The sequence below is a fragment of the Centrocercus urophasianus genome, unplaced genomic scaffold (genome assembly GCF_019232065.1).
Source record: "Centrocercus urophasianus isolate 14NV4802_14NV808 unplaced genomic scaffold, USGS_Curo_1.0 seq_23, whole genome shotgun sequence".
NCBI classification, from domain to species: domain Eukaryota; kingdom Metazoa; phylum Chordata; class Aves; order Galliformes; family Phasianidae; genus Centrocercus; species Centrocercus urophasianus.
The window spans coordinates 17930543-17945707 of record NW_024884789.1 but is presented as its reverse complement, the minus strand read 5'-3'; the positions used below and the strand labels follow the sequence as shown (position 1 = coordinate 17945707).

The 15165-nt window shown below is 43.4% G+C and overlaps 1 protein-coding gene across 1 annotated transcript in view; it reads left to right on the top strand.

Annotated features, from left to right (window-relative positions):
* The window catches only part of NEO1 (neogenin 1), a 180795-nt gene extending 165914 nt beyond the window's left edge, over positions 1–14881 (top strand). The window contains exons 22-28 of the mRNA XM_042824549.1: positions 573–720; positions 2400–2638; positions 3165–3257; positions 7744–7902; positions 9447–9701; positions 9881–10017; positions 12485–14881. Coding sequence (XP_042680483.1) covers positions 573–720; positions 2400–2638; positions 3165–3257; positions 7744–7902; positions 9447–9701; positions 9881–10017; positions 12485–12568 — 1115 coding nt within the window. The 3' untranslated portion in view covers positions 12569–14881. The remainder of the gene's footprint in view (positions 1–572; positions 721–2399; positions 2639–3164; positions 3258–7743; positions 7903–9446; positions 9702–9880; positions 10018–12484) is intronic.
* The last annotated feature ends 284 nt before the right edge of the window (positions 14882–15165 follow it).

Below are 15165 nucleotides of genomic sequence, written 5' to 3'. Positions count from 1 at the left end.
CTTGTTCTCTGCTTAGTTTTAAATGGCTGCTGTAGAGCACGAGTGTAAAATTAATTCAGTAAGAACATATCAGGAAGGAGAAAAACCATCTTAACCCCTTCTCCTTATTAGCGCTGTGCATTGTGGCAGCCCTGCCCTGCGGTAGCACTCATTAGCATTACATAAAATGTGTTTTCCTTTGGAGGAGAGTGCCTGCAGTTGAATACTGATAGGATTTGTGTGATTACTGGGTCCGAAGGAATGCCCGCATTGTTTTGGTTCTAGCAAGGTCCCGTGTTAACTCCTCAGACTCTAAACTATTGGATTTCCTTATGGCAGCTGTTTGAGTAGGGTGAACTTGAAATTTTATAGACTGTTAGTTGGAAGTGAATCAATTAAGTGCCTTATGCATGTAACAGTAGTACAGAAACACAGTTTGTGAATAACGAAAGAATTAGTAAGCATTTCAAGAGAATTTCATCTGGCTCACTCCACTCATCTTTTTTTCCCAGCCCGGATCAGTGCCCCTTGCTTCTGATGGGGATCTTCTCCAAGCCTTTAAGATAAATAACCCCTCTCTCCCTGCTCCACAGGCAGTAACAGTCCCCATGGAAGTCCGACCTCTCCCTTGGATAGCAACATGCTTCTTGTCATCATAGTGTCTGTTGGGGTCATCACCATTGTGATAGTGGTCATCGTCGCCGTTTTCTGCACTCGTCGTACCACTTCTCACCAAAAAAAGTAAGCTGTCTGGGTGGCACTCGGCCCCCTCCTATCTTTCTCCTTTAATTCCAGGCAATCCGTCCATTATGATGGTTCAGAATTTTTACTTTGAAGTCTAGTGGGCTGTAGAAACCATGTGCTGAGATCCAAATAATAATGCAGTGCTGGAACGTGAGTTTGAGTTCTGGTGTTCAGAAGATAACCTAGCTGTACTGGTGGAAGTTATGGTGGAGATGATGATGATGTTCTTCTGCTTTTCCTAATCAGCATTTCAGAATTTGCAGCCATCAGGGGTTTACAGAATTGAACAATGCTTTCATATAGACCTGCACCTCTTCCTTTCTGAAGATAAATTATTGTTTAAAATACTGTACTGGGATTATCTTGCATTCCTTTTTGAAAATCAACTCTGTATGTTTGCGAGTAATGACACCAACCTTTGATGGGTGTCCTGCTGCAAGCTCAGATGGTCGAGAGCTGGCATCTCTTGTTACGCAGCTTCCATTGCTGCTTGCACCAGGATCAGAGGCAGAACCAATTCAGACAGGGCAGCATGCTGGCCTAGCTCCTGTGTTTCTAGTCCTGAGCATCTGTGTGAGATCAGCAGCTCAGGCACATTCTCACTTCTGTTCGTAGCACATATTTCACTGTGTGGAGCAGGTTTCCAAGCTCTGTGAATGATAATATCTAATTTTTAGATAGATGACTGGAGTAGAATCTGCTGTGGGATTCTGTAGAGCAGTGCTGCAGAATCCTTAATATAGGTGTGTATCTGACTTCTGCCCTCGTTTTGGTGACAGAAATGATGCTTCCACTCATGGGCTCCTGAATGTTGTTTCTGCACATTCTTTCAAAGAACTGAAGAGAACTGAATTTGTTTAGAATATGAAGAGGCTCTTTTATGCAAAACAGAGTTTTAAGAAAGCGATGAAAGTCAAACTTGTAAGATAATCTCCACTTGTTTTGCTCAATCTGAACCATTCTGCAAAAATGCAAATCCTTTCAGAATGGAATGTGGTCAGGTATCTGAGCCACAAATCCCAGCCATGTCTGGCAACTGCCCTGCCTGGAAGGGACACCTTTCTCTGTCATTGCCAAGGTCTGAAGTGAGTATGTGGGCAGTACAGTGCAAGAGCTCTAAATTTCAATTTCCCAAAAACCCTTCTTGTCAAATGTAGAACAAGGAGCCTCACACATGCTGTGGTTAGTTGTGTCTAGTCTGAACAGCAGTAAAATGAACGTTCTTGTCATTAGTCTTCAGGTTAACCATGCTATTGGGGCAGTGAGCTATTTCCACGCTCTTGTAGCTATTGTTTGAGGTTGTTTGTAAGCCCTGGAGTACAGCACAGCATGGTGTATGTGCACTTCATGCTTAGAATATTCCCTCAATAGCTATAAGCACTGGAAACTTAATTATTGTTAATGGAAGCTTAGACTTCCATTGTGTGGATGGCACAGTTCTGCAGTATGTGTACCATTTGAGAGAGAATTCTGCATCAGAGTATGCGGAATATGCAGGGCTATGCTCTGAGATGCCAGATGTGCTTATATGTAAAATTCAAAGCTTCCTGCCCAGTGGGTGGCTTTCGCTCAGCTGGATGCAAGATCAGAAAGAAATCTCAATGAAAATTTGCCTTTTTCCACCAAGTGAAGGGAAGCATACATCTAAGAACATGGTATTTGTTTTCCCTCCCAAGGAAACGGGCTGCCTGCAAATCAGTGAACGGGTCCCACAAGTACAAAGGGAATTCCAAAGATGTCAAGCCTCCTGACCTTTGGATCCATCATGAAAGACTGGAGCTAAAACCCATCGATAAATCTCCAGATCCCAATCCGATCATGACAGACACCCCAATCCCTCGCAACTCCCAGGACATCACCCCAGTTGATAATTCCATGGACAGCAATATTCACCAAAGGCGGAACTCCTACAGAGGTGAGCCATCAGCAAGTACTTTGATCCTGAGTGTTAAAATATATTTTACTACATCTGGCAAAATCTCTTTATTCAAGTTTTCTAGGCCATCGTTATTTCTTTGTTCTTAATTTCCAAGTAGTTAATTTGCCTCATGCTTAGTTTATAAGGCTCTGTGCAAGGAAGAATCACGTGTTTTAGTGAGAAAACGGAAGCACGAGTGTTGGATGATTTTTCCTTCCGTAAAAACTGATCAGTTTTCAGTAGTTTGTGTAACAAGTGCGTGCAGTCAAGCATGCAGTCTGTCTGTGCTAGCCTGATGGCCGTGAGAGCCCTTCCAGTACCCAGTAAGCTTTACATTAACTGTCCTCCTCCTGGTGAAGGATAGAAAAGCTGGTTTTGTCCATTGCGAGTCACAAAAATGCTTCCCAACAGGAGAGCCCTCCTACACACCTAGAAATAATGAGAGGAGGATTGGAATCATTTTGGTATGGTATCACAGAAGTCTTGCTGCCGTGCAAAATAACCTTCATTATTCTTCCTCCAGGGCATGAGTCGGAGGACAGCATGTCCACGCTGGCAGGAAGAAGGGGGATGAGGCCCAAGATGATGATGCCTTTTGATTCTCAGCCGCCTCAGCGTAAGTCTACTGCCCACCTCGCTGCCTTGGAACCGGGAGCACTCAAACAAGCCGTGTTGATATGTATGCACACACACCCACACTGACTTCATCTCTGACTTAGAATCTCCTAAGTAATTCTCCCATATCTGCAATGGAAACGGTTCAAAGAAAGCATCCCAAATCCCCTGTTGAGAAGGCAGTGTTTGAGTGAGCAGGTGGTGTACTGCAAAAGGGGGGTGAATTGGGAACGTGTCCAGCAGTTTGTCTCAGACTTCAGCAGTGGCAATTGCAGGTGCTTTTTAGGGAGATGTGAGCCTGGCTGCTTTTTGTGGTCCATCCTCTTTGTGTTCTGCCAGCTGCAACACGGGAGCTGTAGAGGATACGTTGCCACCAAGAGTTCTGTGGTCTAGTTACTGACCTGCTGAACAGGTCTAACCCTTTTCTGAATTTGCTGTCTGCTTCTAGTCTCCCATGGTAGCAAGTTCCAGACTTTCAGATATGATGTCTCATATAGTTATTTGTACTGTATTTTTTTTAACCAATCTCTTGCTGGCTTCAACAAGCGATCTGTCGTTCTAGTATCAGGGTTGGTCAGTCTCCACTGGATTCATCTCCACCATTAGTCATCTTCTTCCCAGCCATGTAGTACAGCCTTTTGAGCCTCTCTTCATGAGGCAGCTACTCCATCCCCTTGATCCTAATCTTAAATACTTCTCTGATTGCTTCTGGGCCTGAGTCAGCAACACAGATTACTGATTAAAGCTAGTCCCACCAGCACCGGTACGTGGGGAATCTCTGCTGACTCTTCTCCAGCTTGAAAATGTATGGAGTTACTGGCACCATCTTGAAACTTTCACAGGAATCACGTTCACTTTTTCCTCGATGGCCGTGTTTACCTGTACCTGCATTGACCGAAACATCAAACAGAACTTTTCTCCCCAGTGCTCAGTTCCTTGTGAAGTCTTGACTAGTCTATAATTTAGAGCCCACCCTCAAGAGGCAAACAGACATCAGTATGAATGTACAGCAGAGCACAGCAGTGGCTCAGGAGCAGCTTCAGACACAACTCAGTCACCCGGTGAGGGAAGATGAGAACTCAGCAGTGTGTCACCATGGCTGGCTCGATGCAAGGCATCCCTGTTGGTGAGATAGTTCCATAATATACTGAGCAGAAGAAACAGCTTTGAGTTGTAATGCTGTTCTTTTTTTCCTTTTTAAAGGATACCAGAAGCCTCTGCAGTAGGTACAGCAGTACTGTTCCACAGCGTGTCTGTTACACTAATGTAGTAGAACGTGTTTCTATCACTGATAGGGGCTGAGGCTTTTGGTCTGGCAGAGCAGACTTCTAAATGAGGAGGCTGTCTGGTGTTACTTCTTATTTATGTGCTTCCCTATCAGTTAATGATCTGTTGAGCAGAAGTGCTAACTTGTGTTTCTATTGCTTCAACAAAAATTCTTATTCTTACTATGAAATATTTTAAGCATTAGAGCATACCTCTGTTCTACAAATAATAAAACTCTGAGATGAAAAGGGTCTTTGCTAAATCTCCCAACAGCTAGACTGGAACTCAGGAGCTGAACTGTATTTCAGGAGTAATATCTACTTTTCTTGCTTTAAAGTAAATAGTCTGATGCTTCCTGTTTTCTCCAAGTTTTACATGTATCGGGGAAGAGCAGAGGATAGATTGATGCTAATCACCTTTATTCTGGTTTGTTTCTTCAAAGTTTTTCTGCTGTCAAAGCTGGGTGTCCAACAAGGTGCCTGCAGCTGATGATTTCCACAATGCATTCAGACCCCATAGAAATGCAGACTGCACGGAGTCTTCCTTTGCACTCTGATACTGACGAGTGTGTTTTTCTCCAGATGAGATACAGCATTGGACAAACACATCAGAGTACACACAGCAGCCAGTGCTGAAGCATGCTGCACAGAAGTAGCATAGCAGTGTTGTGCCTCACACTATGTTAATTCTGTGAGAAAGGCACTCAGCAGCTTACCTGATCAGCCCCACATAGGATGGAAGATGTGCATCTGACAGGCTTGATAGGTGCAGTGGTGGCACACGTCTTATGAAGGCAGCATATTCCAAGTGCACTGCTTGCTGGCATTCAAGCTGATCTGATGAAGCTGACAGATACGGTTGTGGATATGGTTTTTCCTTGCAGCACCAAACCTAGTTTTGACATCTTATTTTGATACCAGCTCTGCTGTGTTTGCTTGAGAAGCGTACCTGCTATTCCCTGCCTTATAGAGTGCTGCTTTCACAGAGAGGAGGAGTGATTCACAGACACAGCTGGCTCAGTGCAGCAGGTCAGCACGAGGGAGAAGTAAGGCCTTCTGGTGCTCAGGGCTTGAAGTTGTTCTTGTGACTTCAACATTGTCTCATGTTTGCATGACTTGCAGTAGGTTTCTGGTCAGTGAAAGCATTAAGGAAGGAATTGAGTGTCTTTTAGATACTTTTGGCAGAAGCTGTGCAGAAAACTGACATTCTGGTACATGAGGCCCTTCTCAGCAAGCAGCATAGCATGACCATTCCCTGTGCTTAAGTCTGTGGCTGCAGATAACTTCCCACTGTTTTTTTTATCTCCCCCACTACTGTGTTCAAATTTACCTCTTATGCTAAATTAGGGTAATTTAATGTTCAGTTATATTTTCATGTACAATTGTGCAACAGGAATGGCGTGTGCCTGGCGGGTCCCTGCCTTCTACAACAGGAAGACAAAACTTCTGGCAGGATGTTAGGAAGCAGAGGCCTATTCATTTTTTAACTCGCCACATTTCTTTGTTTTTGGATAGGAATTTTTTACTTCTTTGAAATTAAATGGCACATCATAGTCCTCGTGAAGGCCTGGTGGCACAATGCACTGATTTTTGAGCTGGATGGCTACGTGATTCAGATCTGATAACCCGTAATATTCATTGCAAAGTTGCCCTCAGCTTAAGCTGGATGGCAAAGTGGGATGGTGCACTTACCTTCCTGTGGGTCATTCTTCTCCCCCTTGCTCACTGGATACTGCTGTGGATAGTGTTTCAGAGCTATTACAATCTTGTTTACACTTAATTGTATACCTTACGACGGACGTGCCTCCTACCTCACCAACACACAGGAGGACTCCTGGTGTCTCTGATGGCTGTCATCTCTGCCGTGGCTTCTGACTACACAGCTCTCACGTAGTGTTCCTCCATTTGCCAGCTCCCTGTGAGATGATGCAGCATTTATGTCTTCCTTGAAGCTGTTGGTGACAGCACCTCCTATTTTACTGTGGCCGTATCCCCTTGCAGCTCTTTCACCAGGATTCAAATCTAGCACCGAGCTCTCAGTATTCGTGTAGTCACCTGCAATTACAGGAGGCTGATAATAGAGATGGCTTTCTGTTGGGCTGACATAATGGGAGAGGGGAATCTGTTGTTACCAATAGGTGAACTCTGTGCACATTGCCTCCTCTGATCCAGTCACACATTGTGACAGGCTGGTTTCTAGGAAATGAAGGAGTCAGAGAGTTCAGGTTTGTTTAGTTGGTCTTTGAGTTCAAACTGTATTCATCAGTGCAAGGAGTCTTAACCAGGCTCACCGTCACAATGACAGAATTGTTTGTGTCTGTTCTAGAAAGTGCATTTCAAAGCCAGCATGTGTGGGGAATTTCCAGGAAAAGTTCAGAACGAATGACCCAGCACAGCCGTTTCTCTATGGTGTTGGTGGTAGCACTGAAGTTCAGCCCTTCTCTTCTGTTTTCTGTGCTGAGACTCTTTCCTTTCAATGATTTGAAGCAATTTAGTGTTTTATGCATTGTAAGAATTAAACTGTGTGCACGCTTTTCTCCCATGTGGGGAGTGGTGGGACTTTGCTGTTACAGCAGGAGGGTGAGGGCAAAGGATGACTTACAGTAAGTATAAAATTCGTCTGACTCAAACAGAAACAATAAAACAGGAAGATGGCAGAGGGGAAAAAAAAAAAGAGGTTTTTGTTTAAGTACATTGGAGCAGAGTTTTACTAATTCTGTACAGAGGGAATGAATAGAGCCTTGGGTGTTTTCTCCTATGCTTATTTGTCTTACATTAATTAATTAACCAAAGATGCCGCATTTAGCTGAGAAATTCAATGACAGCCAAAAATGATTTTGGAATTTGAGCTTGTGTGTCTCTTCTACTAAATCTAACATTTATAGCATCATGTGAAATATGTGGAAGTTCTAAAGGGAGCTGAACTTTGTTCTTCTCAAGTGCAACAGAAAGCTCTTGGAAGATGCTGCTAATAGAGATTTTGCTGTGCAACAAAATGGAGGTGCTGCCTCTGGGGGGTTGTTCTTGTCCTGGTGGGAGCTAAAGCATAGAACAGAACTGGAAAATTGGCACTGAAATGTTGTCTTGGTATCACAAATCTGCTGAGCAGTTGGCTCTGTTGTTCAGCAGTGCTGTGGGAGAAGGGAGGGATGTGGTGCATTTCAGTACACGCGCACGTCTGTCTGTATGTTAAGCATTTTTCTGTCTTGTGTTCATTCACAGCTGTGATTAGTGCCCATCCCATCCATTCACTCGATAACCCTCACCATCATTTCCACTCCGGCAGCCTCGCTTCTCCAACTCGCAGCTATCTCCATCACCAGGTCAGCCCGTGGCCGATGGGCACCTCCATGTCCCATTCAGACAGGGCCAATTCCACAGGTGAGATACAAACGTCCAGGCAGATTTTGATTGTTATGGAACAATGAGGTAATGTGGAAATCGAGAGCTGGAATGGAGTTTGGTCAGCCTCTGCTGGTGCCTTGTAGCAGGACCGACCCAGCTGGTACATTTCTTTCTTTTGCTGTATCTCTTTGTGCTGAATGAAAATACAGTTGTGAGGTTTTTAGATGGCAGCTGCAGTTTCACCTAGCACTGTGTTTGCTTCAGTAGGTGACCCACAGCATGTTTTCTGCTTCATTGCCAAAAAAAGACAGGGAGAAGGAATGGAGGAGAAGTTATTTCCTGTAGAGGCAGAGGGATGGGTTTAAGCACAGAGGATATCCTTGTGTTAGATTGAGCTTTCTGTAACCAGCTTCTTGTGTAGGTCAGGTATCGATCATTTCGATAGGAGATAATGCCCTTTGGAAAGGAAGTTTTAATGTTTTGTACACACTTCAAACAGGAGGACTCCTTATTCTAAAACCTTCAGCCCTGGAGTCTGAAACATCCATTTACATCCAGTTTGAGCAAGTTAATTTGATAATAACTTTCCTAATTGGTTGTGTTTAAACGCAAGAGAGGACTAAGTTCCAGGCTTTGTTCCTGGGGCTCTCTGGTTAATCTCCCTGAAGCACAATGAAAATTGTGCTGTTTCCTGTTGCAGTGCTTTTCAGGCTTGAAGTGCAGCCCATCACTCTGGTTTTTGTAACACCTCCAGTGCTGTGAAAAATTCTGAAGCAACAATATAAATAGAAAACAAGTAGGTAACATCTACAGTTGAAGTGAATTAGGAGCTTCTCTAGTTCAAGGTCTAAATTTTAATTAAGATGCCAGAGCCAAGAGAGTTGTTCCTGTTTCCTTATGAAGGCATGGTATAAGGCTGCAGTATGCCAGCAGACAGTGTCTTAGAGGCAGAGGTCTCTTGCTCTGTTTGTACCTCTGAAGTGGCAGCTCTTGCTGTCCAGTTCTTGTCCTGCATGTGCTCTGAGTGGGCTCACGGTGTCCTGAATTCATGATGCCATCCCATTTGTCCTTTCAGCTTAGGGTGGAGCCTGCTGCCTGGCATTTCATTTTAGCTTTCAGCAAGTAAAGGGATTTGGAGTCTGTCAATCATCTTGGAAAGAGAACTGGCTCTTCTGTACGTGCTGCAGTGATATATGCATACTTGTACCTATGTAACAATTCCTGTACTGTGAAATACTGAAGTGTAAAATGAGAGGGAAGATTTGAGTCCCACACTGTGGTCCAAAGTGCCAACTGTGTCTTGTGACACACAGCTGTTCCAGTGCAAAACTGCTGGTTGGTGTTGTACCTGTGGCCTCCTTCCGTTCTCAAGCTTTTGTTGGTGGGCAGCTGTTGCAGTTCACCTTCAAACAGGAGAGTTGCACAGAGCCGGTGGTATTTGGTCAACTTGTGAATCCACTTCTTAGCTTAACACAGCAATCTTGGAAAAAGCGCTTGTCAACACTGCTGCTTTGTTTCCATTTGACCACAGAGACCGTTTGTGTTCCAGGAAACAAACCACATGTTTTGGTCTGTTGTAGAATCCGTTCGGAACACACCGAGCTCTGACACCATGCCGGCCTCCTCGTCCCAGCCTTGTGCAGACCACCAGGACCCCGACAGCAGCTCGGGTGCTTACCTGGGCAGTGCACAGGAGGAGGATGCGGCCCAGAGCCTGCCCACAGCTCACGTCCGTCCATCCCACCCGCTGAAGAGCTTTGCAGTGCCAGCAGTGCCAGCAGCCGGCTCTGCCTACGACCCTGCGCTGCCCAGCACCCCGCTGCTGACCCAGCAAGGTGAGTGGGGATGGGCAGGGATGTGCGCAGATGGGAGAGGATTGGAAGGAGAACAGGGTGTGGGGTGGGGGGTGTGAGGTAAGGTAGAGTTGGGCAATGAAGTAAATCCTTTTTGTTCTCCTAACAGCTTTCTGAATGGGCAGAGAACTGGGGACTAATTGTGTCACATTTCTTTTAAGCTCCCTCCCATCCAGTTCACTCGGTGAAGACTGCATCGATTGGGACTTTAGGAAGAACACGGCCTCCCATGCCTGTGGTGGTTCCCAGTGCCCCTGACGTGCAGGAGACCACCAGGATGCTCGAGGACTCGGAAAGTGTAAGTACCCTGACACTGCCAGCAGCTTCCTGGGGCAACCTTTGTCTGTGTGATAGCTGTGAACTTCAGTAGTGACTGCATTGAGACTTCCAAAGGCAGAGGACAGTGAGACTTCTGCCTTGCACTGACTGCTGTTTGTACGTAAACCCACATAAAAACATCATAGTGCAAAAACCTTCTATGCAAGGCTGTAAATTCAGAGAATAAGCACCTAAATGTAAGCACGAGTAGTACTTTTCAAATCAGAAGATTACCTGTGACCATACCTCTATTCCTGTTTGCACAAAACAGATGCTGTGCTTCCATCTATTCTGGTCCACAGAGCCCACCAAGTCAAAACTGATAAATCTTCAGCAATATTTTGGTTGTCCCGAGGCTATTAGCTGAAAATAGAGTAATGTTCTCTAACATTTCTTTTCTAATTTCTCTTCTTGTGCTCAGTGCTGCAGGTTTCTTGCTAGCCTATTGCAATTACAAGAGAAGAGTGAAGCCCAGATCTGTCTGTAGCAGTACTCTTGATTCTTTTCAGCACCTAATGAAGTTGCAGCCTATGCCTTTGGCTTCTATTTGCAGGAGCTATAGAAGTTCCTTGCACGTCTGATTTTTGCCTGCTTTCATTTTGCAAGCATGCTGTGCGTGGATTCTCTTAAAGCCATGCAGCTGCTGCTTATGCTGCTGCGTCGCTGCCAAGCATAGGAGTGTCACTGCAGATGAAGAACTAAGTATTGATGCCAAAATGCTTCAACATCACAGATATGTTTTTATGAGAGGAATCTGGGAAAAATGCAACAGTTGAGCTTCATTAAAAATAGGCTGCTTTTAAGAAGGATGTTTGATGCATCAGGCAAGAGCTATTTTCTTTTGAAAGTGCAAGCCAAGAAGTTCTTGTATTAGCTGTTGTGTAACTGTTTGAATGATTTTCTTATTTCCTTTTTCTCCTCTCCTTTTATCATTCTGGTGTCTTTAATTCACCCTCCTGATTGTATTCTGTAAGTGCTGGGCTAGAGATTGTATACGTGCTTGATTTGGTGCATTTTGCCCTTCTGTTGTCACTCCTTGCTGATTTATTTAGGATTGATATCAAAACACTTATAATTCATAAATAAGATTTATATTTTAAATATACTCATGCATAAATATAGCCACTGATAAATTTGTACAATATAAAGTCATTGTGCATACTTTATGCCCACTAAAATAGGAATTATAGAAGGTAGTTAGGATTAGAAAATGATCCAAAAGGATTGAGCTTTTAGAATCACAGAATGGCTGGGTTGAAAAGGACCCCAATGACCATCCAGTTCCAACCCCCTGCTGTGTGCAGGTCACCAACCAGCAGCCCAGGCTGCCCAGAGCCACATCCAGCCTGGCCTTGAATGCCTGCAGGGTATGGGGCATCCACAGCCTCCTTGGGCAACCTGTTCCAGTGCCTCACCACCCCCTGGGAGGAAAAACTTCCTCCTGAGGATCTTTTATGAGATCCTGAAGGAATGAGTCCAATTCCATATTTATTATTTCCAGCTCACTGATATTTATTGTTGGCCAGCAGTTGGCAGATAACAGTTTTGACATAGGGCAGAACGGAGTTCTGTGGTATGAAGGAATCGGGATTGCTTGGGAAACTGAACATGCCTGCAGTGTTTATCCATGTCAGTGAAAGAAAAGGTTTGCAGCTGGAAGCAAAGGAAGGGGTGTCAGATGTCCCTGGAAGGACTCAGCATTGTAGTGTGCAAGCGGCTGAGCAGTAGCTTTCATATTAGACTCCATCCAGAGGGTCTCATAATGTGCCTCCAATATACCAGAGCAGAAATGGTACATATGAGATGTGCTGCTCTGGGTTTGGCAAAAGCACAGCTGGTATTGGAACACCACATGGCTTATCTTTCTACTCTGAAAACAGTGGTGAGAGAAGGAGGAGGATTTTGAGAAATGCTCCACAAGCAAAAAATAAAAAAATGAAAGGAGTTGAAAGCTACACCATACTGGGAAAGACTTGTTATGAAAAGGCTTTGGGGTGCACATGGTGAGAGTGTCCTTAATAATAAAATTAGGAATAATAAAATTAGGAGAGCTGCTCAGTATAGCTGAAGCTAAACAGTTGAGGCTCGACATGGAACCATCTGTTAACAATCACAAGTGATCTTTAAAAAAATTCTACAGCTGTGGTGATGTTTTCAAATGACCTGCTTGGGTACACATGCAGCCGTTGCCTTGAAGGAGGAATTGATACCTGGAAAACAGACAAGATGATCACAGTCTCAAAATCAGTGAAACTATGAATCTCTACTGCAGAAAGCTGTGTTTAATATTTGAGTGTTGTTCCAAGGTATTAATTTCTGTAATGCAATAAATCTGCTTAGCCATGAGTCAGAGCCACAGACTCCACCAGCATCACTGAGCACTTCTTTCTGTTCCTTATGCCAAAGGAAGCAAAGCCCTGGCAGTAACCCTTTTCCCTCTCTCACAGAGCTACGAACCAGATGAGCTGACCAAAGAGATGGCCCACCTGGAAGGACTCATGAAGGACCTTAATGCCATCACTACAGCATGACCACCTTCACCAGGACATGACTCCAGATTGTTTCACACGTCTTGGGACTCAGCCTTGGAACACAAGGAATTGTACAGTAAAAAAAAAAAATAAATACAGAAGAGGGACAGCACATCGAGAGCATCCCCAGGAGGCAGAGGAACCAATTGGTGCATTTGTGCTACAGCTGGTCACAGAGGAACGACCTTCCCGGCCATCATCCTGTAACAAAGTCACACCAAGCTGAGTTCCATTTACCTGCTGAGTCCATGCAGGATGGGACTGAAATCTAGCATCCAGACAAAAGGAAAGAGAGTGGACTTCATAAGTTTTATTTTTTCCTGGTCAGGTTTTGTCTCAGTGGTGTGATTGCCCTGCCTTTTCAGTGTTGGACATTCGCATTTATGTACAATTTTGTGTTTTTATTTTATCTTTTTTTTTTTTTTATATATATAAAAAGGAAAAAAATAATGTAATCAAGGAAAAAAAAAAAAAAAAAAAGGAGAAACTATTGTTTTTCACAGCCTAGACTGACATTTGACTGCTTGTTCTATTGTGTATGAAAATTCATTGCCAGTGTGGGTTGTTCTATTTTGTTTTTTTTTTATTCTGCATATAATTACGTCCCCTTCTGGCAGTTAATCCATGGCCTTTTGGGATGCTGCACTGTTATTTGTAAGCTTTTTTTTTTTATTATTATTTTTATATTATAATTATTAAAAGCCTGACTTTCTCCTCTCATCACTGTGAGATTACCAGTCTGTTTGAATTGAAATGTAATTTGAAAGGCTTGTTTGTTGCTTTTTTGTGCAGTTTCAATATTTTGAGTGGGGAAAAGTAGATGGGGAGGGAATCCAGGGGGAGGTTTCATTATTGTTGTTTTGCTGTCTTTCTACATTGACTCGAAAGACTGAAGAAAATGAAAGCATCTTCTGTACCGTCCTTCCTTGTAACTCCAGCATACTGTGTCTCTGGTTACTGAATTGCAGTGAGAGTCTCATTTAGAAACATTAAAAAAATTTCCTCCTGTGAAGTAGGTTACCTTACATTTAGATGCCACTACTGCTTGTTTTGGCAACAGTGCTGTTTTGGTGTTGTTAGGTTGAAGGCAGCTCTGTGGGTGCTAGGAGCTGCCTGGGCCTCTCCTAAATCAAAGGGTATTTTCCCATCTTACCTTACACTGTGTCCACAGGACCCTTCAGCAGCAAGTCCAACCCCAGTGCAGTTTCTCCAACCCAGGCCCTTTAAACAAGAAGCCTTCTCTTAAGGATTCTTGAGTGATGTAAGCAAGGAAAATTGGTTTTTTTTCCTATTTTTTTTGAACCAAGTGAAAAGGAAAACAGTATTAGTGACTCAGGTGCTGTTCATGTATCTGTCTAGAAAGGAAGGAAAATCAGAAGGGAAATCCATTGTGAGGGGAAGCAAAATCTGTATCTATCTGTTTTTTCCTTATGCAGATGATTGCTTGGCTCTGCCACAGTCTAAGGAAGAATGGCATAAAAGGAGGGACTGTATCTTACTAAGAAAAAAAACAAAAAAAGAAACAAAACTCATCTGCCCAGGAGATTCCTCTGCATTTTCACCGTTAAGATGAAAGGAAACCCAAAACTTACTGACAGGGAGAAGCCATTTGATTTCTCCTGGAAGCTCAGCATCACCAATAGAGGGAGTGCAGGTACCAGAGGCACTTGCAGAGCCCACTGCTGCCCTGCTGCAGCAGAACGAGCTGTTTGAGATTTAACAGGACAAACAAAACCCCCATTGCTTCCCATCCCTTGTATGCTTCTAACTAAAGCTTTGGGCCTGCATTCTGGGTGCCCAATGCTGGGGAAGGGAGAGCCAACGAATGGTCCAGAGTGCAGCAGGCCTGGGGCTGTGGTTTTACTTCCTTTCTTTGCCTGGACTCTTTGTATCGTCATTTTTAGCACAGTTGCTGGGTTTATTTATTATTTGAGGGGAGGGAGGAAATCAATGAATTGGAGCACTGTGGGCCACCTGGAAAACTGATGTTTGGACTTTTAATCAAAACACTTCAGGGCAAAATAAGCTACAGAATATGTATTTCAATCCTACAACAGCATACTTTGTCCTGAACGTTTTCCTGGATGGATGTTTTCCTTTGCCTATTTTTTACCTATACCCAAAGAAATACCATCTTACACATACAGTATTCTTAGCTGGTGGGTCTTTGTGAATATTACTTATGTATAACACCATGAATGTTAATATTGTCATTGAATTCGGGGAGGGGGAATATTTTTAATGATAAAACAACTGTTCAAAGTTGGTTTTTTAAGGTTAAACTAAAAGAAAACATTTATTCAATTCAGTGTACAATCTGTATTGCACTTTTTCACATTTTAATGCTACGTTTTCTTACATATCCTGTGATTTTAAATTTGGACATTGTGTATCCTTGTAGTGTCATAGTCAAGCTGTTGAGTGGCAGCTTCCCTCAGAGAGATTTGGGGAAAAAGCAAACCTGTATATTGTTTTATGATTCTCATGTAGAATAATTTTAAGGACTGCTGTAGACATTTACCTTCCTGTACAATTTTTTTTTTTTTTTTTTTTGGTCTTTTTTTTTTATTTGTTGTATAATTTATGGCTTTTTTTTT